Here is a 25,066-nt window from a genome sequence, read left to right as displayed (position 1 = left end):
CCGAGGTGTGATTTAAAACATGTGTAATGGCCTTTAGTTTTGGCGCTGGTGCACCTCTCTCACTCTCTCAAGAGCACGGTGGGCACAAGAACAATGTAAGCACTGTATTGCTGCATTCCTTCACATCCACTCTTTTTTTATTCTGCCATTAACGCTGCACCCGTTCATTTTCTGATCCTTGTTTTATTGTTATTATCATAAATCTGCGGTTTCTTTACCCAGAACTGTGGGGCCCGGGGTTTCTGTGGAAGAGCACTGCATTGTGGGTAGACTTGAGCAGTAGCAGCAGCAGCAGGGGGAAACATTCACAGCAGAGCAATAAAATGGACACAGTGTGATGTCTGACCACCTCCAATCCCCGCACCCCCACCCCCGTCCAGCCCCCCCCCCCCCCCCCCCCTCTCCCCCTTTTAGCCGTGGCGTCCCTGGGAAGCCCCATGCAGGTCCTAATGAGCAGAGTGCAGGAGAGGGCCGGCTTTTTAACCCAGCACAGGGACTCATAGCCGGGCTCACTCCTCTTCAACAGATGCCAAGTGCAGCTGTCAACGGCTCCACACTCTATTGTTGCTCTTACTCTCTCTCTCCTTTATCCCTCTTTGTCTCTCTTTCTCACCTTCCCTCTTGATTCATCCTCTCTCTTCGCCTTTCTCCTTTCCTCTCACACCTCTCACTGACAGCGCGTCCTCTCTCTCTCTGCCTCTCATTCATATCATCTTGATAGTAAACCCAGTGCATCCTATTAATAAGCCGGGCGTCAAACACTCTTAAAGGCGAGCTGGAGGTTATGGCTTGCTAAAATAGATTCACTCCAGTACATTCTACATTCCCCTTCTTAAAAGAGTAATGCGGCCATCGGAGATTGCATGGATGATACGGACTGTAATGTATTATTGCTTGTGCATTAAGAATTCATGAAGTCTAAACAAAAAACACCCCAAATGATTCAGTGGAGGTGCTTTCGCTTGCAGAATCAAACCAAGTGAACAATTTTTTTTAATCACCACACCTTCACGCTTCTTCTGTTTTTAACACATTTGTCATTGTCATGAGAAAACGCTATCTCTTTCTCTATCCTTGTTCACTTGAGCTTCCTTAGTCGGTGGCTTCGCCATCGCTCGTTCTGCCCTCGCTGCTCTCCTCTCTCTCCCCCATATGACCGGCTCTGTTTCTCTGCTGTGTCTAATTGCATTTGAATTCGCCTGCTGTAATCCCTTGATAGGCTAAGGCTGCAACAATTGCCCCCCCCCCCCCCCCCCCCCCTACAGACACACACACACACACACACACACACACACACACACACACACACACACACACACACACACACACACACACACACACACACACACACACAGACACACAGACATACATACACGCAAGCAAGCATGCACACAAACATAGAGAGACACACAAACACACACACACACACACACCCACACACACACACACACACACATACACACACATATATCCATACCTACACACACTCACACAAATACACAGAAGTAAGCACTCACATGCACAAAAGTAAATCCACACTTAAGAACACACACACACCCCACACACCACTTCTTCTATTTCAAGTCCATTTGTGCCTGAGGTCCTGAGGCAGGTTGGTTTCCTGGGCTGCCCCGGAGGAAATATCACATGACCTGTCCCCCGGCATCAAGCCAGGGCGGTTCTGCCATAGCTCCTCACCATGAAACTATCTTCCTCACACACAGACGGACACACACACACACACACACACACACACACACACACACACACACACACACACACACACACACACACACACACACACACACACACTCACACTCACACTCACACTCACACACACCACTTCCTGCTTCAAGTGCGGGGCCAAGGTCAGAGCTTTGAGGATGCATTCCCCAGACTTCACCAGAAGGCTGACTGGAGGCGCTCTACTCTGCTCTAAGCTGATTTTAGCTCTGTCTCCCCCCCACCCCCAATCCCCCCATCCCCTCTCCCATGCTACACACACGCACACACACACACACACGCACACACACACACACATCTTTATGCACTCATATTCATTTCATTACATCAGCCTCTTACAGCAATCAATACCGCCGCTAAACATCTTGTTTTGTGAATTTTTTTTGGTTTCTTTTTTTTTCCACCGGCTATTCATTAAAATGTCTTTTCATTAGTGTCACCAGAGCACCCGTATAACTGGAATACGACCTTAATGAACACACACACACACACGAGCACAATTGCAAAAAAAACTACGCAGCCAGTAATTGCTGAATGCGTTTTGAGGAGTCGGAGAGAGGGAGATGAGGGAAGGGGGGTGGTATATGATGTAGATTGGTTTTAAATAGCTACGCAAACGCAGGATTCTGACTCATTACTCAGCTCTGGTTTAGTTTATTCTTCATTTGTCTGGAGATTCCCCCTGTTTAAAGAACCCCCCCCCCTGCCCCAAAGAACACCAAAAAAACGCAGATGAAACTGCAAAACCATCCACTGATGGTGTAATCCCTTGTATTTCAACAGAGAGGAGGGCTGGTGACGTGAAAGCCAAGGCGCCCTCGAGATTGCTCCTCCTCGCTCCTGCCAATGATGGCTCTGTCTGCCAGAAACAGAAGCTGCAAAAGTCAGACAGAGAGAGGGAGAGAGAGCCTCAGAGAGAGGGAGAGAGAGACACACATTATGGAAAGTGTTTAGAGACAGGTGTCTGATGGGGCCCGAGATAATGTCAAAAGCGTCCTATCTCTTCCTCTAATGGGACAGAAACAGTTGTTCGGAGTGATCAGGCCTGTCGTTCCCAACGCCACAGTGTTGATCCTCTCAGCGTGTCTCTCTCTCTCCCCCACTATAAATCAAAGAGGATGGGGAGGTTGAGAGAGAGAAAGATGGGGGGAGGGGACGAGAGACAGATGGAGGGTACGGGATGAGAGAGATAGACAGTGGGGGGGTGAGAGAGAGTGAGATAGGGGTGTGTGAGAAAGTGAGATAGGGAGGTGAAAGAGAGAGATAGTGGGGCGCGGGGGTGTGAAAGAGAGATGGGGGTGTGTGAGAGAGACAGTGGGGGATGCGAGACAACGATCATGGATTGTGAGAGAGAGATGGGGGGCTGTGAAAGAGAAAGAAGGGGGTGAGACAGAGAGATGGGGGGGAGAGAGATGTTGGGGGGGATGAGAGAGAGAGAGAGCAACAAAACAGTTCAGTCGCTGGGTCATCCCGGGGCAGTGTGTCTGCCGCTGAGGACGGAACAGCCCCAAACCCCCGCCCAGTCTGCCATGATGCGGGGGGGAAAAGTTGCACCGGATGCATGAGACACAAATTAATTCCAACCCATCACACTTCTCCCCCCCCCCCGCGTCCCCCTCCTCCCCCTTTAGATAGTCATTACGGATAATGATCCAGAGACAAGCCAAAAATATGCGGGGTAGGAGGGTTGGGGTGAGATGTGTGTGTGTGTGTGGTGGGGTGGGGTTGGGGGGGGTCAAATAGTGTTTATTTGTCTGAAATGGGAAAGGCTGCCGACTTTGTCTGAGAAATGGGTGAAATGGGATGAATATGTTAGTGTCATCTCCAATTTCAAATAGGTAGACATTTCAAAAGCTGATTCTCTCTGGGGGGAAGTGTCGTTCCTCCACAGTGAAAGTATCATCTGAAAGGCGAGACAGTAAAAGCCGGTCGTCTCAAAATGAAAATTCTCCCTCTGTGGCATTACTTTCACCTCAGTGGTTATGAGACCTAGAAGAGGGAGGGGGGAAGAAAGGTGCATTTGTGTGTGTGTGTGTGTGTGTGTGTGTGTGTGTGTGTGTGTGTGTGTGTGTGTGTGTGTGTGTGTGTGTGTGTGTGTGTGCGTGCATACGCGTGTGCACGTGCGCCTTTGTGTGTGTGTGTGTGTACGGTGTGTGCATACATGTGCCTTTGTGTGTGTGGTTGGAGGGTACAGTTGGCAGACTGAATGCAGAGGCTGCATTGAGACGCACTAGCTAGCTAGCTAGCTAGCCGAGGACGGACTGCTGAGGGGACTGTTGAGGGGGTCGCACAGCAGCAGAGTACAGTGACACCCGTTGAAGAGCATGTTAATGAGACAGCCAGCACCAGACAGGTGTTTGCAATCAGCCCACCTGATTGTAATGTAGGGCAAGAGTTGCAGGATACATGAAACACACACGCACAGACACACACGCACACACACCACGCACACACACAAACACACACACACACACACACACACACAGCGCCCTCCAGATCCATCAGTCATTTGGCGGCTACAGCGCTCCCCATGTTTCAGGGGCAGATCCCTCTGCTTGCCGTGAGTCCCCCGCTCTTGAACAAGACGATCCAAACAAGACGCCTGGGGTCACAGTTGTACAGTCCTGCTTGTAACTGCCGCCCGGAAATACAAAATAAGCCCCTCGTTTTATTTGGCATCTGCTGCGTTAATAAGACGAGGTGCTGCTCGCGTCCCCGGCTCACTGCTGGCGTGTGCTGATTTCTGGGTTTATTAAGGCCAGGCTTGGGAGTGGGTTGACTTTACCTATAAAAAGAACCCGGCGTAATGTGTGTATCTGTTTAAATGCATCCACAACACGCGCAGGTCAGAAGCGGCCCGGGTAACGTCAGCGGAGCGGGCTGGCGCTGAGGGAGATGGAGAGTACAAACAGGCCTGCAGGAGCCGGCTCCTGATTAGTGGGGCAGAGCAAGGTAGAGGGAGAGAGAGGCTCCCCCAGAACGTTTCCATGGCGATGAGGAGGCCAGAGGCAGCAGTGGAGGCCAGAGCCCATTGACAGCTGCTGGCCGCACTTTGATGCGCCATCGGCGTTCAGCTTGCTGCGGCTTGTTCGCCTGGCACACTCCTCCTCCCCCATCTCCCCCCGCGTCCCCACGCTAAGCCGCCAGTGTGTGCGCTCAACCCCATCACGCGCTAGCCTCTCATTACACCGTCCATGCAAACTTTGTCTCTATGCAGCTGTTTAATGGCCGCACGTCTGTTTTTGTTTGTTTCTTCGCCATAAGATTATTGCACCTTTATGGTTGGTTAGGGGGTTGGAATGATCCCTGGCATCTGTTCCGCGAGGGGAGGGGGAAATGTGCCGAGCTAGAGGCCCCACTCTCTTTCTTATTTTATATATCCCTTTTTTTTTATGATTGTATTCATCACACCGCTCCCTGTTCCATCTCCCGCTAGCCTGATGGGGAGTGATGAAGACGCTGGTGCACTAATGGGCAGCGAAGGGCCGTCCTCCCGCCCTAAAGTCGCCCACTTCACAATACGTAGCAGAAATGTATACCTGTATATATTACCTTTTCTTTCACTCGGTAATCGACTTACAAATGTATGCAGCACCAAGTAGAAAATAGTTGGCGCGTCGCCGTAGAAATAGCTGGCACCGTTTCAATTAAATTTACTTTGTGTGATTTGGTTGCGGGAAGTTGAGATTTTGTTGGCACAGCCCTTTTAAATAAAGTTCTTCCCTGGGTGTTGGTACATCCGCCTCCCCCCTCCATCACACTTTACGCCCGTGCTTTCTCGCCGCGTAGCAGCAGGTTTATATACGAGGAGAGGCCCTGTAGCTTCCTCTGACAGCCCCTCCCTGGCCTCCACTTAATTGAGACTCAATCTCACCGCGCTTCCCATGCCTGCGGTCATTATGGCAGAAAAAAAGGAGACGTTAATCAATGCAGAATTATATCTTAGCCTGCACCCGCAGGCGGGGGTGCCAGTCACGCGGCGACGCCTGCCCACGTGGGACCCCCCACCGCGGGGTCCCCCCGCATTATGGCCCCCCACACAGCAGCCCCAAGGGGTCCTCTTGCTGTGCCAGGTCACTCTCTGAGGACGGGTGGGAGCCTTGATGAGCCAAGTGTGTGTGTGTGTGTGTGTGTGTGTGCGTGTGCGTGTGTGTGTGTGGGCGCGTCTGTGTGTTTGTTTCTGTGTGTGTGTGCATGCATGCATGTAGGCTTAGCTGTGCCCGCGTCGATGAACCTTAAAAAAAGAAAAACATTTGGTTGAAGTAGTTTGTTTTTTGACGCTGTGTACATTCATAGAACGCTGCCTCTTGTCGACAAGTGATGTCACCACTATCATTACCAGACGGGGTGCTTTTAAGTCAAAGGCAACGATATCCCCAAAACAAGATGCCAGAAAGCTCATAGCGAACAGCACAGGGTTGGCAAGGGAGGCACTTCCTGAGCAATTGAAAAGATGATACTATAGTGGGAAATGGCAGCACGTCTGTACTTGCATGTAGCGTTAGCGCGGTCTGACAGTCTGAGTAGCTGACAAATGCTCTTGCTGAGGAGAGAATTGCTGGCTGTCTCTGGTAATCATTAGGTTGTCTGGCAGCCTCCAAAGTGCTTTTATTTCTGCCCATTAGTTTGGTAAGAAAATGGCTGGGTATGGTCTGGCCCATTCCCCTTACTCTCTCCCTGACGCAGTGGGCAGGGGCAACATGAACCAATTTGATGCATCTCCATTCATGCCGGTGGCCATTCTGGTTTTTATTGGCATCAGCGGCTATTGCATGTCTCCGCACAAGGCTGACGGTGAAGATCTCCTGGCGTAGCCGTACACACCAATGTCAATAGCGTGCGCGGTGTGCAATTACTATTCAAAGGTTAAAGAGTGGATTGATCCACTGAGGGGAGTCAAGGGCAGATCAAAGGGATTTGGGGGAAGGATCGGACCGAAAAATGTTAAAAGCTGCCCACTCTTAAACACCGAGACGTCAATCTTCCTGAGAGCACCTTGAAGTCCTCTGAGAGACGGACTTGATCAAAGCTCACCTATCAAAAGGGGGTCTCGGAAGATGATCGGACCCCGCTTCATTCCAGTCTGGCTCACAACCGTGTTTTTTTCTTTCTTTCTTTAACCAATCTGTATTTACCTGCTCAGACACTGCCCCGTATCCGCTCGGCTCTCTGTTGTTTGTGCTGCCGGTGAGTCCGTCGGAATATCAATGAAGCCGTCTCAGCCGTGTATTACAAACACAAGCAGGCGGTGATTAAAGATGACACATCTAAGCCTCACATCCTTTCTTCTTCCTCTCCCACCTTCCTCTCTCTCTCTCTCTCTCTCTGCCTTTTCCTTTCGTGCTCACAGGAGATCGCAGCCTACTTGATAACGTTTGAGAAGCATGAGGAGTGGCTAACAACGTCCCCTAAAACAAGGTAAGAGGCTGACACCCATACAACCCCGATCCCCCTCGTGTTCCTCTGGGGGTAAACGCAGTGCATTTCATAAGCCATGAATCCCTAAAGTGCCAACAACACGTGCACAGTTTGTTGAGTTAAGCACGGATATTTGAAATGGCAAGTTGCCGACGGTAGTTAAAAAACGTTAGCACATTTCTTTTTTTTAGGTAAATGATAGAATATTAATGTTGGCTAATAATTGCCTTTTAGCTAAGCAATTAGCACAACATTGCAGTGGTGAAGGGTTTGCTGTGAATGGTATGCTAATAGACTCTATCTGTCTGCACACTGCACAGTCACCACTCAACTAATATCTTAGGCAAATATGGGGATGGTTGTCCGGGGCAAAAGTCAAACATACACAGGCGTATATAATGCAATATTCAAAGAGGAAAAGGTGATATTGTCGTACCTTGTGTATATGGATATTTCATTTTCATATAGTTTAAATAAGAACCAAATAGGAATCTGTATTTTTGGAAACAAAAGTAATTTTTCTAAGAAAAACAAATGCACCCACAAGAGAGGGGAACACACACTTTGTTATTTTATATTAGTGTATCCTGACACATGAAATTGAGTGTCAACCAGGCTGTGATGTTGTTTCAAGCGTGACAGTATTGGCTCTGATATAATCTATCTGGCTCTGTGTTCGCTTTTCTTCATGTTTGAAACAAGTGGACGACTCTGTGTTTGACTAGCTTTGTCTAATCTCCTCCCCATGTTGGACAGCTCAAGCATGGAGCATCCTCTAGCCTGTAGTGTAGAATGCCTGCCATGGGGTTTCGTGCTACAGTGCCTTTGGTTGGCACATCCATTTCATAGAGCACCTCGACGCTAGCCTTATGTGTCCTCCTTAAGCAATGTCTTCTTCTACGCATAATGTAATACAATATTATATATATATATATATCCCTCTCTCTCTCCGTCTGACTCTGTGTGATCTGTGGTGCTGTGGTGCTGTTGTGCATTGGGAGCAGGGCCCTGTGCTGCGTGACACAGGACAGCGTTGTGCAGCCTGCCTGGGAGGGACGTGGATAGTGGCTCAGCATAAAGACACTGCCAATTAGAATACATTTCCTGCTGTAATTACAGCAGTGTTGACCAAAAGAGCACTACACTCACCTTTTTGTTATCATGAGAACAGCACCCCCCTCCACCCTCTCTCCTCTCTTCCCCTCTCTCTCTCACACAGACACACACACACACCCGATCCTCACAGAAACCCCGGAACAAGGACTGCGTCACTGAAAGCACCTCATTTTTGTCATTAGTTTCTGCCTGCGTGCTTGACGTTGTGCTCCATAATGTCCCCATTTAGATGAATATGAGCAAGTGCTACGCAGTGTTATCGTGCCGGAGTTGGCTGAATTGGCAATGAACAGCTCAACAGGACACAAGCTATATGCTATAACGCCAGCAGGTTTCCAGTTCGCTAAAGGTTGTATCTTGAACAGAGGAACCGCCACTGAGAGCGGTCCAGTGGTGGTCCAGTGAAGGGAGCCAGCAGTCCTAATATGGCACGGCAGAACTTCTCGTGGTGAGAAGTTCCAGATAGAACAAGAGATTGCTAGGGGGCTTGCTTCCTGTTTCAGTACAGAGCTTTGAGAGGGGCATTTTATTAAGTGTGTTTCTACAGAGGCTAGTCTGCATCGTGGTGATTTCAACCCTTTACAGTTTTTATTTTATAGTTAGCGTGTGCTGGCTACTGCTATGTTCACCAAGTACGTGCTTACAGATCCCCACCTCCAGCGAACGATTGGGACCAAAAGAATAATCTGAAGCCTTGCCTTGCCTTGCCTTGCCTAAAGTTTGATTTTTGAGACAAATAGCTCAGTGATGTAGTAGAGGACATTGACGCCTGTAACCTACGTGGCAGCACGCTGGGTCCTAGAGACCACGGGTTGACCCCAACTCCTGCTGCCAGGTTGGGTCCCATGGGTCCGGGCTGATGTGTCAGCAGGGGTGACACATAAGGGGAAGCCTGGGACTCACATGGTTGAGAGGATCCATTAATACGCTGGCAGTTATGGAGGTGAGAAATCGCTTTGGGAAGTGTGTGTGTATGTGTGTGTGTGGGTGGGTGTGTGTATGTGTTTGTGTGTGTGGGGGGGTGGGTGTGTGTGGGGGTGGATCTGGTGGTGGATGTTGGAGGAGGTTGTCAAGCGTTTGTGTTTTCACAGCCATCAGTGAGAGGCTGAAGCCCGGTGATGGATGTCAGGGGGCGGGTGGGACAGGGGGGGGGGGGGGGGGGGGGGTTTGGTGGGCACAGCACACAGAGTGATTGATAGAAACTGATTGATAGCTAGCCTTTTTACCGTGCAGACATTTCTTTTATTTTTTTCCCCGCTCAAGGTCAGAGGTGAAGGGTCACACAGCGGCGTCGGTTAAGGGCCGCGTCCGTCATTTGTCACCGCGCATCTCGGCGTTCACATGTCTCTCCTGGGGGGGGACGGACGACACCCTGATGCACATGCCGGAAGGGAGGGAGGCAGGGTATGCGCGTGCACGTTAGCTGTCCAAGCAGTCTAATTCCCCCGCAGCTGATGTGAGCGGAGCCCTCGCCTCAAAGGCAGAAACCAGCAGTGGGGGGGGGGGGGGGGGGGTGTGTCGCCACGCACGCCCAGCGACCGGCTTGCGCGCGAACATCTCTGACACGACGCAGGTCGTAAACAGGCGTGCGCGCGTGTGGAGCTGACGGCAGCTGTTTGACCAAGGTGACATGCAACGCAGGACGCGACCTGAATAGAGATGGCACGCTGTCAACACCAGGAAGAGCCGAGGAATTAACCCAATTACATGCACACACACACGCATGCCTTTTTCATGAAGCCCTAGCTCATGCTGGGTGTGTCGTGCGCTCTACATCGCTGACGAGCCATCCAGCCATGTCTGACGCCCGCGTTTGTTTTGGGTACGCGTCTGTTTGTTTATCTTTCTGGGCTTTTTTTTCCTTCTGCATTTTTTGCCAGGGGAGAGTTGTGGAATACGGAGTGATTGATGTTCCCAGCCCTGGTAATACACATTCGCTTTCAGATAGGAAGCACAGCAGCGCTTAAAATCAATACCGGCGTTCTCCAACTGACTGCTAGAACAGCACTACAGCTAATTCAGGCTGCACCTGTCAGAGCCAGGAAAATCTTTCCCAACTCGGGGCCTTACACTTTAATTTACACCCACTGCCTCGCTGGTTTCCATTTCCATTAAAGGGAGAGCCTGGCATTATGGCTTTAATGAAGGCCGCACTCGGGCTGTGATTTAAGATGGCCGTTACCCCAGCCCTCCACTCTGCAGGAGGGGAACACATTTAAAGGGACAATTAGGATTTTCCTCAGCTACATTCTCACAGATTGCGGTACTCATTCTTCCCTTGCTCACCTTTTTGTCCCTTTTTTTCTTCCCGCTTGGAAACCACTTGGGAAATAGAAATGTTAAGGAAAAACAAATGTGCCACGTGTGCGAGAGTGGGAGACAGGAACCCAGCCTCCCAAATGTTTAAGCTGCTTACATTTAATTCAGCCCCATCATCTGCATCGTAACGCGGCTCTCTCTTTCTGCCACTGGCCACCGTTCTGGTTTTTTGTCTGTCACCAATGACACCTTTATGGTTCCTGGGGGGTGCCGGGTGCTCTTCAGAAAGCATAAAGTAGAGATCCTGGAGAGTGCAAGGTGTGGGTGAGTGGCCGGTCTTATAGTAGCAAATGGGCACCTGTGTGTCGTATACGTGCAGCTCCTCTTTAATGCCTTTCCCTTCTTTATGTTATTGCTCATTATTGGAGGGGTCTCATTTCTACTGAGAGAGGGACACTGGTAGAAGCAACCGATCAGGAAACAGGACAGTAGTATCTTGAAATGCAGACCAACAATGTGTTTGTGTGTGTTAGTGTTTTTTGGTGTGTGTGTGTGTGTGTGTGTGTGTGTGTGTGTGGGTGTGGGTGTGTGTGTGTGTGTGTGTGTATCTGTTTGCGTGGCGTGTGTGTGTGCACAATACTATACACAATAAAAGTCACAGTGTGCACAATATAAGTCACATTATACACAATAGAAGTCATAGTATACACAAAAGAAGTCACAGTGCACACAATAGGAGTCACAGTATACACAATAGAAGTCACAGTATGCATAACGCAGGCTTTGTGAATGCAGCATTGCTTCGTCTTCTGGGCAAGCTGGAGAACAAAAAAAACACGCACACACATACAAAACATCGCTCTCCTATATTGAAACTATCAAACAATAAGCACCGCTCCTCGGAGGGCCCCCAACAATGACACTGAAGCCGGGCCGGCCCCACATCCCAGCGCAATAGCCCTCTCTCTCTCCCTATCGGCCCACCTCCGCATGCTCGCACGCCCCCAACACCACAACAGCAACAGCAGCGACGGGTTGCAGCAGCAGCAGTAGCAGTAGCTACAGTGATCCAAAATGAAGGCAGGTCCCCTCAGACAGCTAGCAAAGACAGTGCTTTTATTAAAACCTACAGCAGTGGCTCCACCCCAGAGGAAACCCTGGGTCGATGATGCCGGAGATCCGCTACAGTGGCAGCCGCTCCGACATCTACTAATGACTGTTTGTTTGTCATTGTATACGACTTCTGTGTCTCACCGTCTATCCGTGTGCATCTGGCCCCTGTGTGTGTGTGTGTGTGTGTGTGTATGTGTGTGTGTGAAAGCTAATTCAGAGTGTTGACATTGCGGCGCATCCGTAAACGCGTTCTTGCGTACGCACAAGCGTGACAGGCGTGTGTGAGACGCATTTGAAAACACACCGTGGATTACCATATGTGTGCATCTATGAGAAGATGGATTCCCGGCATCTAATCGACAGTGAAACTGCATGTGAGGGTGTGTTTCGCATGAACAATGCTGGGTGGATGTGTGCATGCAGGTTTCTTGAGTAGAAAGAGAGAGGGAGAGGGAGAGAGAGAGAGAGAGAGAGAGAGAGAGAGAGAGAGAGAGAGAGAGAGAGGGAGAGGGAGAGGGAGAGGGAGAGGGAGAGGGAGAGAGAGAGAGAGAGAGAGAGATTGAGTGAGTTTCTGGGTGAGACTCTGCCACTGTGAATCAGCCCTCCCTGGGCCTCTGTTTTAAACTATTTTTCTGTCACCTAGTCTGGCACATGTAGTGAGTGTTGGTCTGTATGTGTGCGTGTTTGTGTGTGTGTGTGTGTGTTTGAGTGGTGGAAGCTTGTATAGTCTGTGTGGTTGAAGCTTAGGTGTGTGTGTGTGTGTGTGTGTGTGTGTGTGTGTGTGTGTGTGTGTGTGTGTGTGTGTGTGTGTGTGTGTGTGTGTGTGTGTGTGTGCATACAGTGTAGGGGGTGCCTGAGAAGGGCGTTTGATGGTGTTTGGGTCTAATGCTTTGTGGCACTTGTTGGCTGGCAGTGATTCAGAGGAGAGCGGAGGGCATTGGTAGGAGCAGAGAAAGATACACGGGGGAGAGCGAGGATAGAGAGAGTGAGAGGGGGAGGGAGAGGGGGAAAGGTAGAATAAAGGAGGAAGCTGAACAGAAAGGAAGTATGGAAAGAGAGGATTGAGTGAAAAGGTGTCGATTGTAAGCATAGTATTTTTACTGCTAATCGATCTTTCCTTTTCTATTCCGTTTTTTGTCCTATTTCTTTTATTTTCCATGCCAATAAAGATTTTTTAGGTAAAATGTGCACACATGCAGATCGGAGGTAGCACCTTCATTAGTTATTTTTTAGTGGCCACACACTTGAGCCCGTACACTTAAACATAATGATGTGCGGCTGCACGTGTGACTCCGCTGTTGGATTACAGTAGAGTGTCATTGGGATGACGACCCTCAGCAGAGAGCGCTCGATGTTTTCATCAACACGCGTATCCATACATTATGTTCAGTAGCCAAGGTGCCGCCAAGTGTGCTTTTCCTCCCGGAGGTGAACTTGTCCTACGATATTTATTATCCTCCCCCCTCCACCCCCCCAGCCAAATGATTTGTCACTCTGTTCTTTTTGTCCTTTTCCCCCTAATTTAAACGCCACTCACCCCCCCCCCCCCCCCCCCCCCCCCCCCCGCCCCCCCACCACCACACTCCCCTACCCCCTGTTTTTTGTCATGGCTAAAGTTTGTGCAGTGTACTGAATAGTGGCAGCGCTGTTCTCTGGGGCGGCCCTCGGGGACAGGTGTGTTCCTCTATCCAAGCTACGGGGCCACGGCAAGGACAGCCATGCCCAGCCGCGGGCGCTGTGGTGGTGGTGGTGAGGGGAGGGTGGAGTGTGTGTGTGTGTGTATGTGTGTATGGGGACAGTGTTGACGCAGGTACAGTCACAGACGATGAGCAGAGAGAGTGGCCCGGTGAAATGGAGAGACGCGTGGGTAGGTGGGCAGTGGCTGGAGGTACGCCTGTGTATGTTGGTGCGTGTGTGTGTGTGCGTGTGTGTGTGTGTGTGTGGGTGGTGGGCCCACGGGGCGGGTGGGATAAGCGATGGACGGGCGGAGGCTGAAGATGATGGAACGGGAGCGATTTAAAAAATGGAGGCTTGTCGATGAGCGCAGAGAACGGACAAAACAAGGCGAGACACGGGAGGATGAAGCGGGTTTGGGGGGGGGGGGGGGGGGGGGTGGAGCTTGATGGATGTGATGAGGAGAGGGAGGGGGGCGGGATGGCTTACGCAAACACAGGGAGTGAGGAAAGGGAAAGATGGAATGGGGGGAGATTGAGCAGACAGAGGCAGACGGAGGGAGAGTCGGAGGAATGGAAGGAAGGAGAAACAAGCGGGAGAAATAGAGTGTGTAAACAGCAGATAGAGACGGAGCAAGCGGTGCCGGGCTGTGGATACAATTGACAGATGGAGGAAGGTCCTGTGGTTCTGGGGGGCCGGGGCGTGGGGGGGGAATGCGGAGCGCCGTGGTCAATAGATTAGGGCTCGCGCTGGGCCAGGTGCCGGGGCCTCAGACTCCAAGCCAACCTAATAGAGACTCTTGTTTCCCTCTGTCCTCTAAAGTGATGGCCGGGCCGGGCCCAGGGAGGGGGCCCCGTGCGCCTCGGGCTAGTGGGGAAGGACAGGGAACTAGATAGATGCTACTTCCCATCGCAGCCGGTACATATCACCCCGGCCAACGCGCCCAACCGAGATTAGACGATACCGACGGAGAGCGCCGACGCCGAGATCCATCGCTCCGACCTGCCCCCCCCTCCCCCGACACCCCCCCCCCCCCCCCCCCCCCCCCCCGATACAATCTGGACCCTGTTGTTTCCCTCTGGGCAGAGACGTTGAGAAAGTGAAGCCCGGTTTGTCGACCCCCGTGGCGTGGCGGAAAAACCTTCATTCATCGCGACATAAGCGAATGTCATCCAGGACAGGAAGCGCCCAGTGGCCGGGAACACCAGCCCCGAGCCCCGAGCCCCGAGCCCCGAGCCCCGAGCCAGATCCGGCTGCCAGCGGGGGCGTGGGTGGAGCCGGGGGGCAGCCAGTGGCTGGCCACTAGAGAGAGAGGGGGGGGGTAAATAAATAGAGGAGGAAGTTGATGTCAAGCAGGTGTTCAAGGAGAAAGTGTCAGCCAAGCGGGGCTGAGATGGGGAGAAGTGCTGCCTCCGCAGCCTCATAATAAAGACTTAATTCAATTAGCGCATGTGCACCGGTGAGCAGAGAGCAGGCTGGCTCGCACGCAGGAAGAACCCGCCCTTCTGCCACCTAGACGCCCGGGCCTGCACGCCCTGCACTAACTCTCTCTCTCTCTCTCTCTCTCTCTCTCTCTCTCTCTCTCTCTCTCTCTCTCTCTCTCTCTCTCTCTCTCTCTCTCTCTCTCTCTCTCTCTCTCTCTCTCTCCCTCTCTCTTTCTCTGTCTTGTCCATCCACATACACCCACATACACACACACACGTAGCCCATGCGAGGCCGTTGAGGATCGTGAGCACGAGTCCCTATTTTGGGTGTGCACGCTCAGGCTCTCTGCGGGGTGCTGTCCTGTAGGCATATGGTGTCATCGCAGCCCGGCTTCCGGCCCACCGTCCCCGGGACCCAGGACGCCCCCCCCCCCCACCCCCACCCACCATGTTCCCTCCCTGCGGTTCTGGTACACTGGGTGTGGTCGGAGGGAGGGAGGCCTGCTCCTGATTGGTGGGTTCTCCCCCTCTCTGACTCCTGGGATCAGGTGGCAGCGTGTGTCCCTTATGAGCCACAGAGGAGGGAGGTGGAGGAGGAGGAGGAGGAGGGGGAGTTTTGGGAGAGGGAGGAGGAGGACGCGGGGGGAGGAGGAGGAAGGATAGGACACACATGGCTCCTGTCCTACTGTTCACCGTTATGTAAAGAGCAGGAGAAAATAGGTCCTGGACGACTGCCAGAGAGATGGGTGAATCACTGGCAAGGCATGGACACAGACGCACACACGCACACACACTGATGCACGTATACACACATGCATACACACACACACACACACACACACACACACACATACTAATGCACATCTATACACACACACACACGCACACACATAGACAGACACAACCAAACACACACACACACACAGTACGCAAGCACACATATAGCACGTCACACACGCACACAGAAAGACCTATAAAAAAAAAAAAAAAAAGCCACATATACACCGCAACACTTGGGGCACACTAACGCACACGCACTCCAACGCTGTCCCACGCGCCTCGGCGCGGCGGAGCCTCCAGGTGGGACGCTGTGCGATGAGGTATGTGTGTGTAGAAGCAAGGCAAATGGCAGCGCTGAACCCCTGGCCCTCCTCATCATTCCAAGATCAGAAAGCTAGATAGCTATTCTAGCTAGCGGTGAGCACCCCCCTCCTCCCCCCACCTGCTTTACCTTGCGGTAATAGAGGACATCATGTATGGGGTAACCCTGCCCACCCCAGAGGGGTGCTCCACTCTCTTTATTTACTTAGCCTTTGTCCCCGCTATCCACGTCTCGTCGCTCAACACCCACACTGGATTTATTCCATCTCAGTCTCATACCTTTGGTCTCCATCGTTGCATCCATCGTCTGTCTCTCTCTCTCTCTCTCTCTCTCTCTCTCTCTCTCTCTCTCTCTCTCTCTCTCTCTCTCTCTCTCTCTCTCTCTCTCTCTCTCTCTCTCTCTCTCTCCCTCTCTCTCTCGATCTCTAACTATCTCTGTCTCTGTCTCTAACTCTCACTCTCTCTCTGTCTCTCTCTCACTCTCTCTCTCTCTCTCTCTCTCTCTCTCTCTCTCTCTCTCTCTCTCTCTCTCTCTCTCTCTCTCTCTCGCTGTCTCTCGCTGTCTCTCGCCCTCACTTGCTCTACATTATGTGAATGGGAAGCACTTACTTAAGGCGTACTCACAGTCTTCTGACGGGCAGTAGTCAGTCAGAAGGAGAAGTTTAAACACAGTGGTCTCCTCCATTACTTACATTACGCCTGTAGTAGACGGCTGCCCCCCTCCCCCCTGGCCTTATTACTTTACCCCAGCTCCAGTCTCTCTCTCTCTGTCTCTGTCTCAGTCTCTCTCTCTCACACTCAGATATTTTATTACTGCCAAGGATCGAGCGGTTGTGGTGGAGGGGGGAGGGGGCAAGGGGGGAGGTGCAGGAGAACCGCGTATTAATGTTGCATCAGTAAATTAATTAATTCCAATATAAGTTGAATGATAAATTATTTAAAGGCTTTTTTGTCCTGTGCGTTGGGAGGGAGAGGTTAGGATCATCCTAGATTGGAAAATTAATATTCATAACTTTTTCACGAAGTAAGAAAAATGGCTATCAAATCACGTTTTTTTCCTCTTCCAAAACCACAATGTTTAATTAAGAATGTGTTCAGAAGACAACCCTGTGGATGTTGTAATGAAAGCGCTCCGCAGCTCAAAGTCATCCCATCGTAAGACCTTGATTTCTCTTCACAATCTTAGTCTACACGCAAGTCATGGCTATAAAAAATATAAGGGCATCCAAACTTGCCGTGCCACGCGCAGATTGATAGACCTGTGAGAGAGATTAATGAATGTGAAGACGATGAATCTCACTAAGGATAGGGATAATTAACCCTCCCTCACAACACACACACACACACACACACACACACACACACACACACACACACACACACACACACACACACACACAGACACACACGCGCACGCAGCCTCCCAGCCACATTGACATCTCGGAGATCTTGTGTTCATTTATTCTCCATTTTCAATCATTTTTCAATGCCGCTCTTCATCATCTTCATCTTCAGCATTTTATTTAGCTCTCGTTGGCTGGAGGGCGGAGTCGGGGTGTGGGGGGGGGGTGAGTTATGGAGATGGGTCAACCAGATTTAACGCAGTCCTCCCCCCCACCCTGAAGAGTGCATCTCTAGATACATTAAGGTGATAGCCTTATGATTATGTTGGAATGGACATGGAGAGTTTCAATTATTTACAGGTGATGTTCTCCGTTGAATTGCCAATGAAGTTGCTCGTAAATTACTCCCCGGGTCTAATCAAGCCTTCAGCTGAATAATGGAATAAGTCCTGCCAAGCAAGAAGGAGACTTCACTCTCTCTTCCTCCCTCCCTTTCTCTCTCCCGCTCTCTCCCACTGTTTTATTCCCTGCTTTTATGTCCTCCCCATCTATATCTGTCCTACTTGTCTATCTTTGCGTCTCTCCTTTTTGCCCCTTTTATTATTGGTGTTTTTTTCTCGCCCCCGTACTCACTTCATTTCCTTCTTTCTTCGCTCCTTGCTTCCCCCTGCCCTTCCTTCCTTCTTTCTATCTTTTGTGCTTTTATCTCCTCCTCCCCATTATGTTGGCGTTGTTTAAGCACTAAATGTTCCTCTGCAGGTAGCCAGAACGACAGCCTCTGAATGACATTGGTGGAGCGGGAGGAGAGTTCTGTCAAGTGCAGGTTAAAAACCTCTCTGGCGCGGCTGCTCAACGCTTTGCTGTACTTTATGTCAGCAGACAATGATGGCATCAGCCAGGCATTAGAAAGTGCACGACTTGCATTTAATATGCAACCCCCCCCTCAAATAGAGAAGGGAGAAGAGCCTCGTGGCGGTGGAGAGGAAGAAGAGGGAGAGAGCGTCGTTAAGGACAAAACAATAGGCCGGGAGAAGACGCCGGAGACGGACGTATGGCGCTGGCAGGAAGACAAATAGAAAGACAGATTAAGAGACGGAAAGAATAGGAATAGACAAGCGCTGCAGATGAAAAGACAGCGGTCTGAGAGATAAAGGCTTATCTGTCTCCTTTTATTGTTTTGTTTCAAAAATGTAAAAAAAATAAAACCCCAATCCACAACAAGGCGAACGGGGCTGCCACCACCGATGTCTCCGTCGCCGTGTGTGTGCTGTCGCTGCTGCCGGGGGTCACATTGGACCGCAGATTCAGCGGCGGGGGGGCCGCCCGCCTCACTTGACTGATGCCTCGTCTGATTGAAGGGAATTAATTGGCCAAGCGTTTAATAGGCTGCTGCTTTAACGAGCATATGTGATTTCCTGCTGAGGAGCTCTCTCGCACGCACACGCCCACACTAGACTGCAACCCCCCCCCCCCCCCCCCCCCCCCCCCCCCCGGTTGAAGGCACGGCCCGCCAGCTCTGACACATCACCAACACAGCCCCAGCACCCCCACCAGGACCCTAACCCCCCGTAACCCCGCCGCTCCCCAGCCCCCCCACTGGCACGGTGTGATGCCTGCAGGGCTTCTGACTGACCCCCACGTGACATGTGACCCTTGGCTGACCTGTCACCAAGGAGAGAGAGAGCGAGAGCGAGAGAGCGAGAGAGAGAGAGAGAGTGGTGGGAGGGAAGGAGGGGGGAGAAAGGAGGGGGCGAGAGTGAGGTTTTTTAACACCACAAATTCATCGTTTTTATTCTGGTAGTATTCAACAATGAAACCTGAAAAAGTATGGATGGTTGACATTTTTTTAATGTAATTTGACGATTATTTAATCCAAAGAGAGTGCCTCAAATGTAACTCATGCTTTTTCACAAAGAGGAATAGATAAAGATACCGAGATACAGATAGATATAGAGGCATACAGAGAGAGAGGAATACAAAGAGAGAGAGAGGGATACAGAGAGACAGAGAGGGAGGGATACAGAGAGAGAGAAAGGGGAATACAGAAAGAGAGAGAGGTAGATATAACGAGAGAGAGGGAGGGAAACAGAGAGAAAAATGGATACAAAGAGAGAGTGAGCGGGATACAGAGAGAGAGAGATATCAAAAGGGGAAATTATAAAAAGACAGAATACATAAACTGAGAATGAGAAAAAGAGATTGTACTGCAATTGTCCACAGGTGCTCAACTGTGTTAGGTAATAGTTTATTAAAAACCTATTTTTAGGAAACAAAGAGGGGAATTTGCCTTTTCCTCCCACCACCCCCGTCACAATTTAAAATCACCTTAGGCACTTCACTGTAGAGGGAAGAGAGAGACAGAGAGAGAGAGAGGGAGGGTGGTGGGTGAGAGAGAGGGAGAGAGAAAATGTGTGAAACGGTAGACATGACAGGAAGATGGAGAGGCTGAGAGGCATAAAGATAAAAGTGGAGAGAGAGAGAGAGAGAGAGAGCCTACCACCCTGGTGTCTCCTGGCAGAGAGGATCACTCTGAGTAAGATACAGGGTGGTCTGTTCTCAGCCAGTTTACTGCAGATACTCTTTCTCTCCCTCTCACACACGCACACGCACACGCACACGCACACGCACACACACACACACACACACACACACACACACACACTCACACACACCGCTCCTGTACGTCTCTCTTGAAGGAGTGAATCAGGGGTGACTTCACCCACAATTAGGGCATGAGAGGATTAGTGGCAGGGGGAAGGTGGTTGGGGGCTGTTTTGGTTCGCATGCTTGCTGTCTGCTGCTGCTGCTGCTGTGTATTGTGCTGGTGGAGCTGCTGCCTCTTTTTATATCCTCACCCCCTCCCAATCCCCATGTACTCAGAAATAGAAACATCACAAACAACATAACGAGCCAATGTGAACGAGAAGGAGAGGGGGAAATAAACCCAAAATAAGTCTGCCATGGAATGCATGAGTCGTGTGTGTGTGCGCGTGCGTGGACTTGCGTATGTTTGCATTTGGGTCTGTATGCGTGTGTGCGTGTGTGAGTCATATAAGGGTGGGTGTGTGCGTGTGTGTGTATTTATATAAATGTGACGTTCCTGGGTGTCATCACAATGTAACATGTCACGGGAACCAGGCCACGTTCTCATCCCCTCGCCTTTACATCCCACAGCAGATGTCTCCTCCCTTCCTGTAGAGAAGGAAAGTGTAAAGTACTTAAATGTCGGGGGCCTTAATGACATGAGTGTGCAGGCTGTTCCCACGAAACGCGCCATTAATGTCTGTGCCTGCGCGTTATATGTCCACATGTGTGTGTGTTTTGTGTGTGTATGTTTTTGTGCGTGTTTTTGCGTGTCTCAATATAGGTGTTTGTCTGTGTGTGCATGTCCGCTTTGGTGTGTGTGTCTTTCTCCATATGTGTGTGTGTGTGTGTGTGTGTGTGTTTGTGTGTGTGTGTAGGTTTGTGTAAAATACATGCATATGCTGTATTTGCATTTGTCTTAAAGGGCCCAAGCCTGTCTGTGTGTGTTAGCTTGGGCCCGCGCCTGCAGCGCTCCCCAGTGAGGTCGGTGGCAGACATTATTAGCCCCGCTATACCACATCCAGTCGAACAGTGTATCATAGCATGTTAGGCTAGCTCCTCACAGCTCTATCCCCCTGGTCACACACGGAATTTAAGAGCTTTTCTGAGGCGAGGAGGTGTGACTCGCACTGGGACTCCACTATTTGCTGGTATTTTCTCTGTCTTACTCTCTTACTTTCTTTCCCTCTCGCCCTCTCACTATCGTTCTCGCTCTCCCTCGCTCTCCCACCATTCGCCGTGCTAGCCTTGCTCTTGTGCCATGGGACACCAGCTCAGTGGTAAACCAATTTTATTTAGTAGTTCCCACATTTTTTCGTTACACAATCACGGCATGCTCAGAGCTTCCACAAGCCGCATGAGTTGGTTTTATCGGGCCCCAATTAAGAAACTGTGATTTAATCCCTGCTGAGTCAGCACTGGAATTTTTTTGGTGTGTGTGAGGTGGAGAGGGTGTGAGCGTGGGGCGGGGGGGGGGGGGGGGGGGGGGGGGAGCATATGCCAATCACCCAATGAGAAGCGGGCAGGGCTTTGTTAAAGTGTAGCACCGGGTCGTCCTCGTGGCGGATGCACACGTCTTCCTCGGATCAAACGGAGGGAGCGAGACGCCGTGCTTTCCTGGATTCTTATGGAAATGTCGGGGAGGGGGCCGTGGGTTTGTTGACGTGCGGCAACCCGACAGACTGAGCAGTTAAGGCCCAGGTGGTTTCACTGCCACCAGCAGATCAGCCTGTTCCCGACGCCATCCTCTCCATAATTGCCTCTCGGCGCGCCCATTGTTCGCATTCATTTGTTTCCCCCGAATACAAAGAGGAGGCTCAAGTGCCTTCCCTTGTTGTTTTCCTTCCCTCCTCCGTCAGCTGTGTGCCGACATCAGCTAGGGTGAGTGATTGGCACGACATCGCCTCATTACAAGTGTTCACACACGCTGTCTCAACTCTCGAGTGTGTCTGATAAGTTCCCCGCAAAGTCTTGAATTGCGATCATTTCAGTGGCTCCGCCGGGATGCTTGATATGCATGCGGGCGCGGGCAGCGGCCGCCCTCACTAAGCCTCCTGGTGAATGAGCTCCGCTGGAGCGGCGCTGGGCGCGTGCACGAGAGAGAGGCAGGGCTTCACAGAGAGACGGAGAGATGGAACGAGGGAGAGGGATAGAGAGAGAGTGATTTGTGACCCGGCAAAGGCTTTGTCCTTTGCTTTGTTTCCGTGCTGAGCCTGCCGGCCTGCCGGGTGACGTGGTGTGTAGCAGAGAGGGAATCAGCTGAGCGGAGAGCGGCGCAGGGGTGAGCCGAGGTTAGATGAGGGATTGCGTGCGGGGAGCTGTCTGGACAACCGGGGCCAGACAGTGAGGGGCAAGGAGAGTGGCAGGGGAGGGGGGGGGGGCGAGCGGGATCACGGCTGAATGGACGGGCGCCTTATCTGGACGCGCGTCATCCCGCCACCGCCGACACATCCGTCCCCCGGATGCTTAAGGCCGGCGGCACAAATAGATAGAATTTAATCGGGGGGGGGGGGGGGGCATTCAGCAGCCGTACACAACTTAAAGCATATGACCTCCACCGCACAAAAGACACGCACGCACAAGCGCACACTCATCCAGTGTCGTATTGCTCCGGTTGCCTCTGCCATTTGATTTCACACTGGGATGCACGTCAACATCCCGCCACTAAGCCATCCAACCTTCACATTTTAACAAGAGCAAGACTGAGCCAATCCTCTCCAAACTACCGCCGCATGTTTTGCAAGGGCACTTGGCCAGGGCACTCAAAAATATGTTTTTAATCTCAGTTTTGTATTTTTTCCCTGGTTAAATAATGGGTTTCTGGTCCCCTTCGCGTTTAGCTGCATCTAACCAGAGGCTGTTTCCGTAGTTACCTGCATTGCGTGACTACTAACCACACGTCAGTAAGTAGGGCTCTGCACAGCCCATTGGCTCCATCTCTCCACCACCTCTGGTGAAGGATGCCTCATGGCAGCTGCTTATGAGGGCGGAGGACGCACCAGTACGTCCCCGGAGTTGCGTTCTATCAGTCATGGCACAGAGAGGTTGGGACGGGGGGGCACCTCCTCCTGGGCAGGGCTGGGGCGGGGGGGGCCCTCATTACTGCCAACACTCCGGGACAGATAGACGTTAGTGCCGGCCCTGCACACCTGCTGAGAGCTTTGTGTTTAGATTCAGAGGATGAGCCATTTAAAGCAACCCGGCCGACCCCCTTCCAACACACACAAACACACACAGACATACACACACACAAAGACATCCATACACACACATCTCCTACACCCACCCCCATCCCCGTACGCCCTGTTTAGCTTCTGTAACCAGCAGAAAATGTCGACATGGGATTTTCTCAAGTAAATACTCAAACTAATTAACAAAGTAATTAAGGGAAAACAGATTGATCGCCTGGACATTTTCGGACTTAGCTGGGCTAAAGTGACTCGTTTACAAGGTTGCCATAATGGAAGTTAAGATGTAGCCCTGCACACACTCTTCAGTGGATCATTGATTCAGCAAAACAAAGCCCGAATTGACATTTATTCATCTACTGGCATTTGAGCATATTTCACAGTGCCCGCCTTTTCAGCGACACGGCTCATATCTGATTCTGAGTGCAAATGTGTGCACGCCAAGCTGCGCTCCCTTTGTGTTAATGTGTGTGTGTGTGCGTGTGCACGTATAGGAGTGTGCAGTGCTGTATTGTTTTATAGAGCAGAGTGTTTGCACACGTCTGCACAGGTCCGTTCTTAGATCATTTGTTAAGGTCCGGGGAGCAGCATGTTCCCGATGGTGTATGGTAATCTGTTACAGAAAGTGGCAAGGTCTCTCGCAATTTTTTAGCCCTTCGTCATCATCGATCCATTACATTTACGATGTGGGCCCGCGCTCAACACGGCTCAGGCTGAAATCAAACACCCCTCACCAATGACAAACCGTAATCCATACCCTCTGAATTAGGCTGCGTTCCTGACGTGCCGGCTTGAACTGCTCAGCAAAGGGAGCATTCTTTGGGATCTTGTGTGTGTGTGTGTGTGTGTGTGTGTGTGTGTCTGTGTGTGTGTGTGTGTGTGTGTGTGTGTGTGTGTGTGTGTGTGTGTGTGTGTGTGTGTGTGTGTAGTGGGGGGAAGTGGAAGGGGGTCTCTTAATATATAGTTTCTTTCATGGTTACTCTTTTCCCTTTATTGTTCAAAAAGTTATCTCAAGTCAAGCAAAATAAACCGCTTTTCAGTTGACTAATGACCATCAATGCAGTTCATCTAAAACCCTAGTTCATTTTCTGCTGGATTCAAATTTCCCCCTACCGTACTTTCCAATAGACTTTATCTCACTCGTAAATTGGTTTTTATTTTCAGTAAGTGCTCATGTAGAAAATACGTCTTTTAAATGTATGAATTTGTGTTTTACATATAGACATGATGGGTGATTATTTCCCCAAAGTTTCTGCATATTTCCTCCGTTGAGATATGATATCATGTACCCCGATGTTCAGAAGTTGAGGATTGGGGTCGTGGTGATGCTAAATATTCATGATGTTGATGCTGTGCGTAACACGTAATGGCTTGTGGAATAGCGTTCAAAGCTTCACTTTAGATACGATAACAAAAGCCCTTCTCATCTTTATTTTAATGCAAGACATACCTTCGCCGCGCTCAAGGTTATGAGCGATTGCGTATGTTCCATGTAAAGCAAACAGTCATTATAACCCTCTCCTCTGTGGATAGGTGGATGGAACAGGGCTTGTGTTTGAGGTGGGGGTCCAGCTAGGATAAGGCCAGATTTGACAGCCACCACCCCCATCTCCGCCTTAACACACACACACATCCCCTAATTAATTCCCTTGCTCCCGTGTAGCACAGAATCTAGCCGGCTCGGCAGATGTAGCGGCATGTTAAATTTATGTCGCTTGAAAATGGCTGCCGTTCTAAAGTGCGTTGCCTCGACGGCGATGGTTTGACTGTAAAATGATGTGTTTTATGAGGCTGTTATCAAGACAATATTCCTTAAAGACACAGCGCCGCGCACTGTGGCGGTCTCCATCTGCAGGAGAGGCAGGAGAATTGATGTGAGCAGCACAACAGAGCCTCGGATGCCCTTCCCGATGTCCTTGGCACCGCGCTTGGCCCTGCGATTGATTTCCCTCCATAACTCCTGTGCCAAAAAACTCTCATTCAGAGATTTTATACTCCCACTGCTGACACATTCTGCTCTGGTCTGGAGACAATGCAGCGCCGATATGTCATTCATTTCCTCCCCCCCTCCCCCACTGCACTCTAATGGTACAGAGAAGGGAAA

At 50.8% G+C, this 25,066-nt stretch overlaps 1 protein-coding gene across 8 annotated transcripts in view; it reads left to right on the top strand.

Annotated features, from left to right (window-relative positions):
- The window catches only part of camta1a (calmodulin binding transcription activator 1a), a 300,236-nt gene that overhangs the window by 107,478 nt on the left and 167,692 nt on the right, over nucleotides 1-25,066 (top strand). For all 8 annotated transcript variants that reach the window (XM_030350928.1, XM_030350902.1, XM_030350888.1 and 5 more), the window contains one exon: nucleotides 7,094-7,161. In XM_030350928.1, the coding sequence (XP_030206788.1) occupies nucleotides 7,094-7,161 (68 nt within the window). The remainder of the gene's footprint in view (nucleotides 1-7,093; nucleotides 7,162-25,066) is intronic.

Source organism: Gadus morhua, chromosome 1, assembly GCF_902167405.1.
Source record: "Gadus morhua chromosome 1, gadMor3.0, whole genome shotgun sequence".
NCBI classification, from domain to species: Eukaryota; Metazoa; Chordata; class Actinopteri; order Gadiformes; family Gadidae; genus Gadus; species Gadus morhua.
This window is presented reverse-complemented; position numbering and strand designations above follow the sequence as displayed.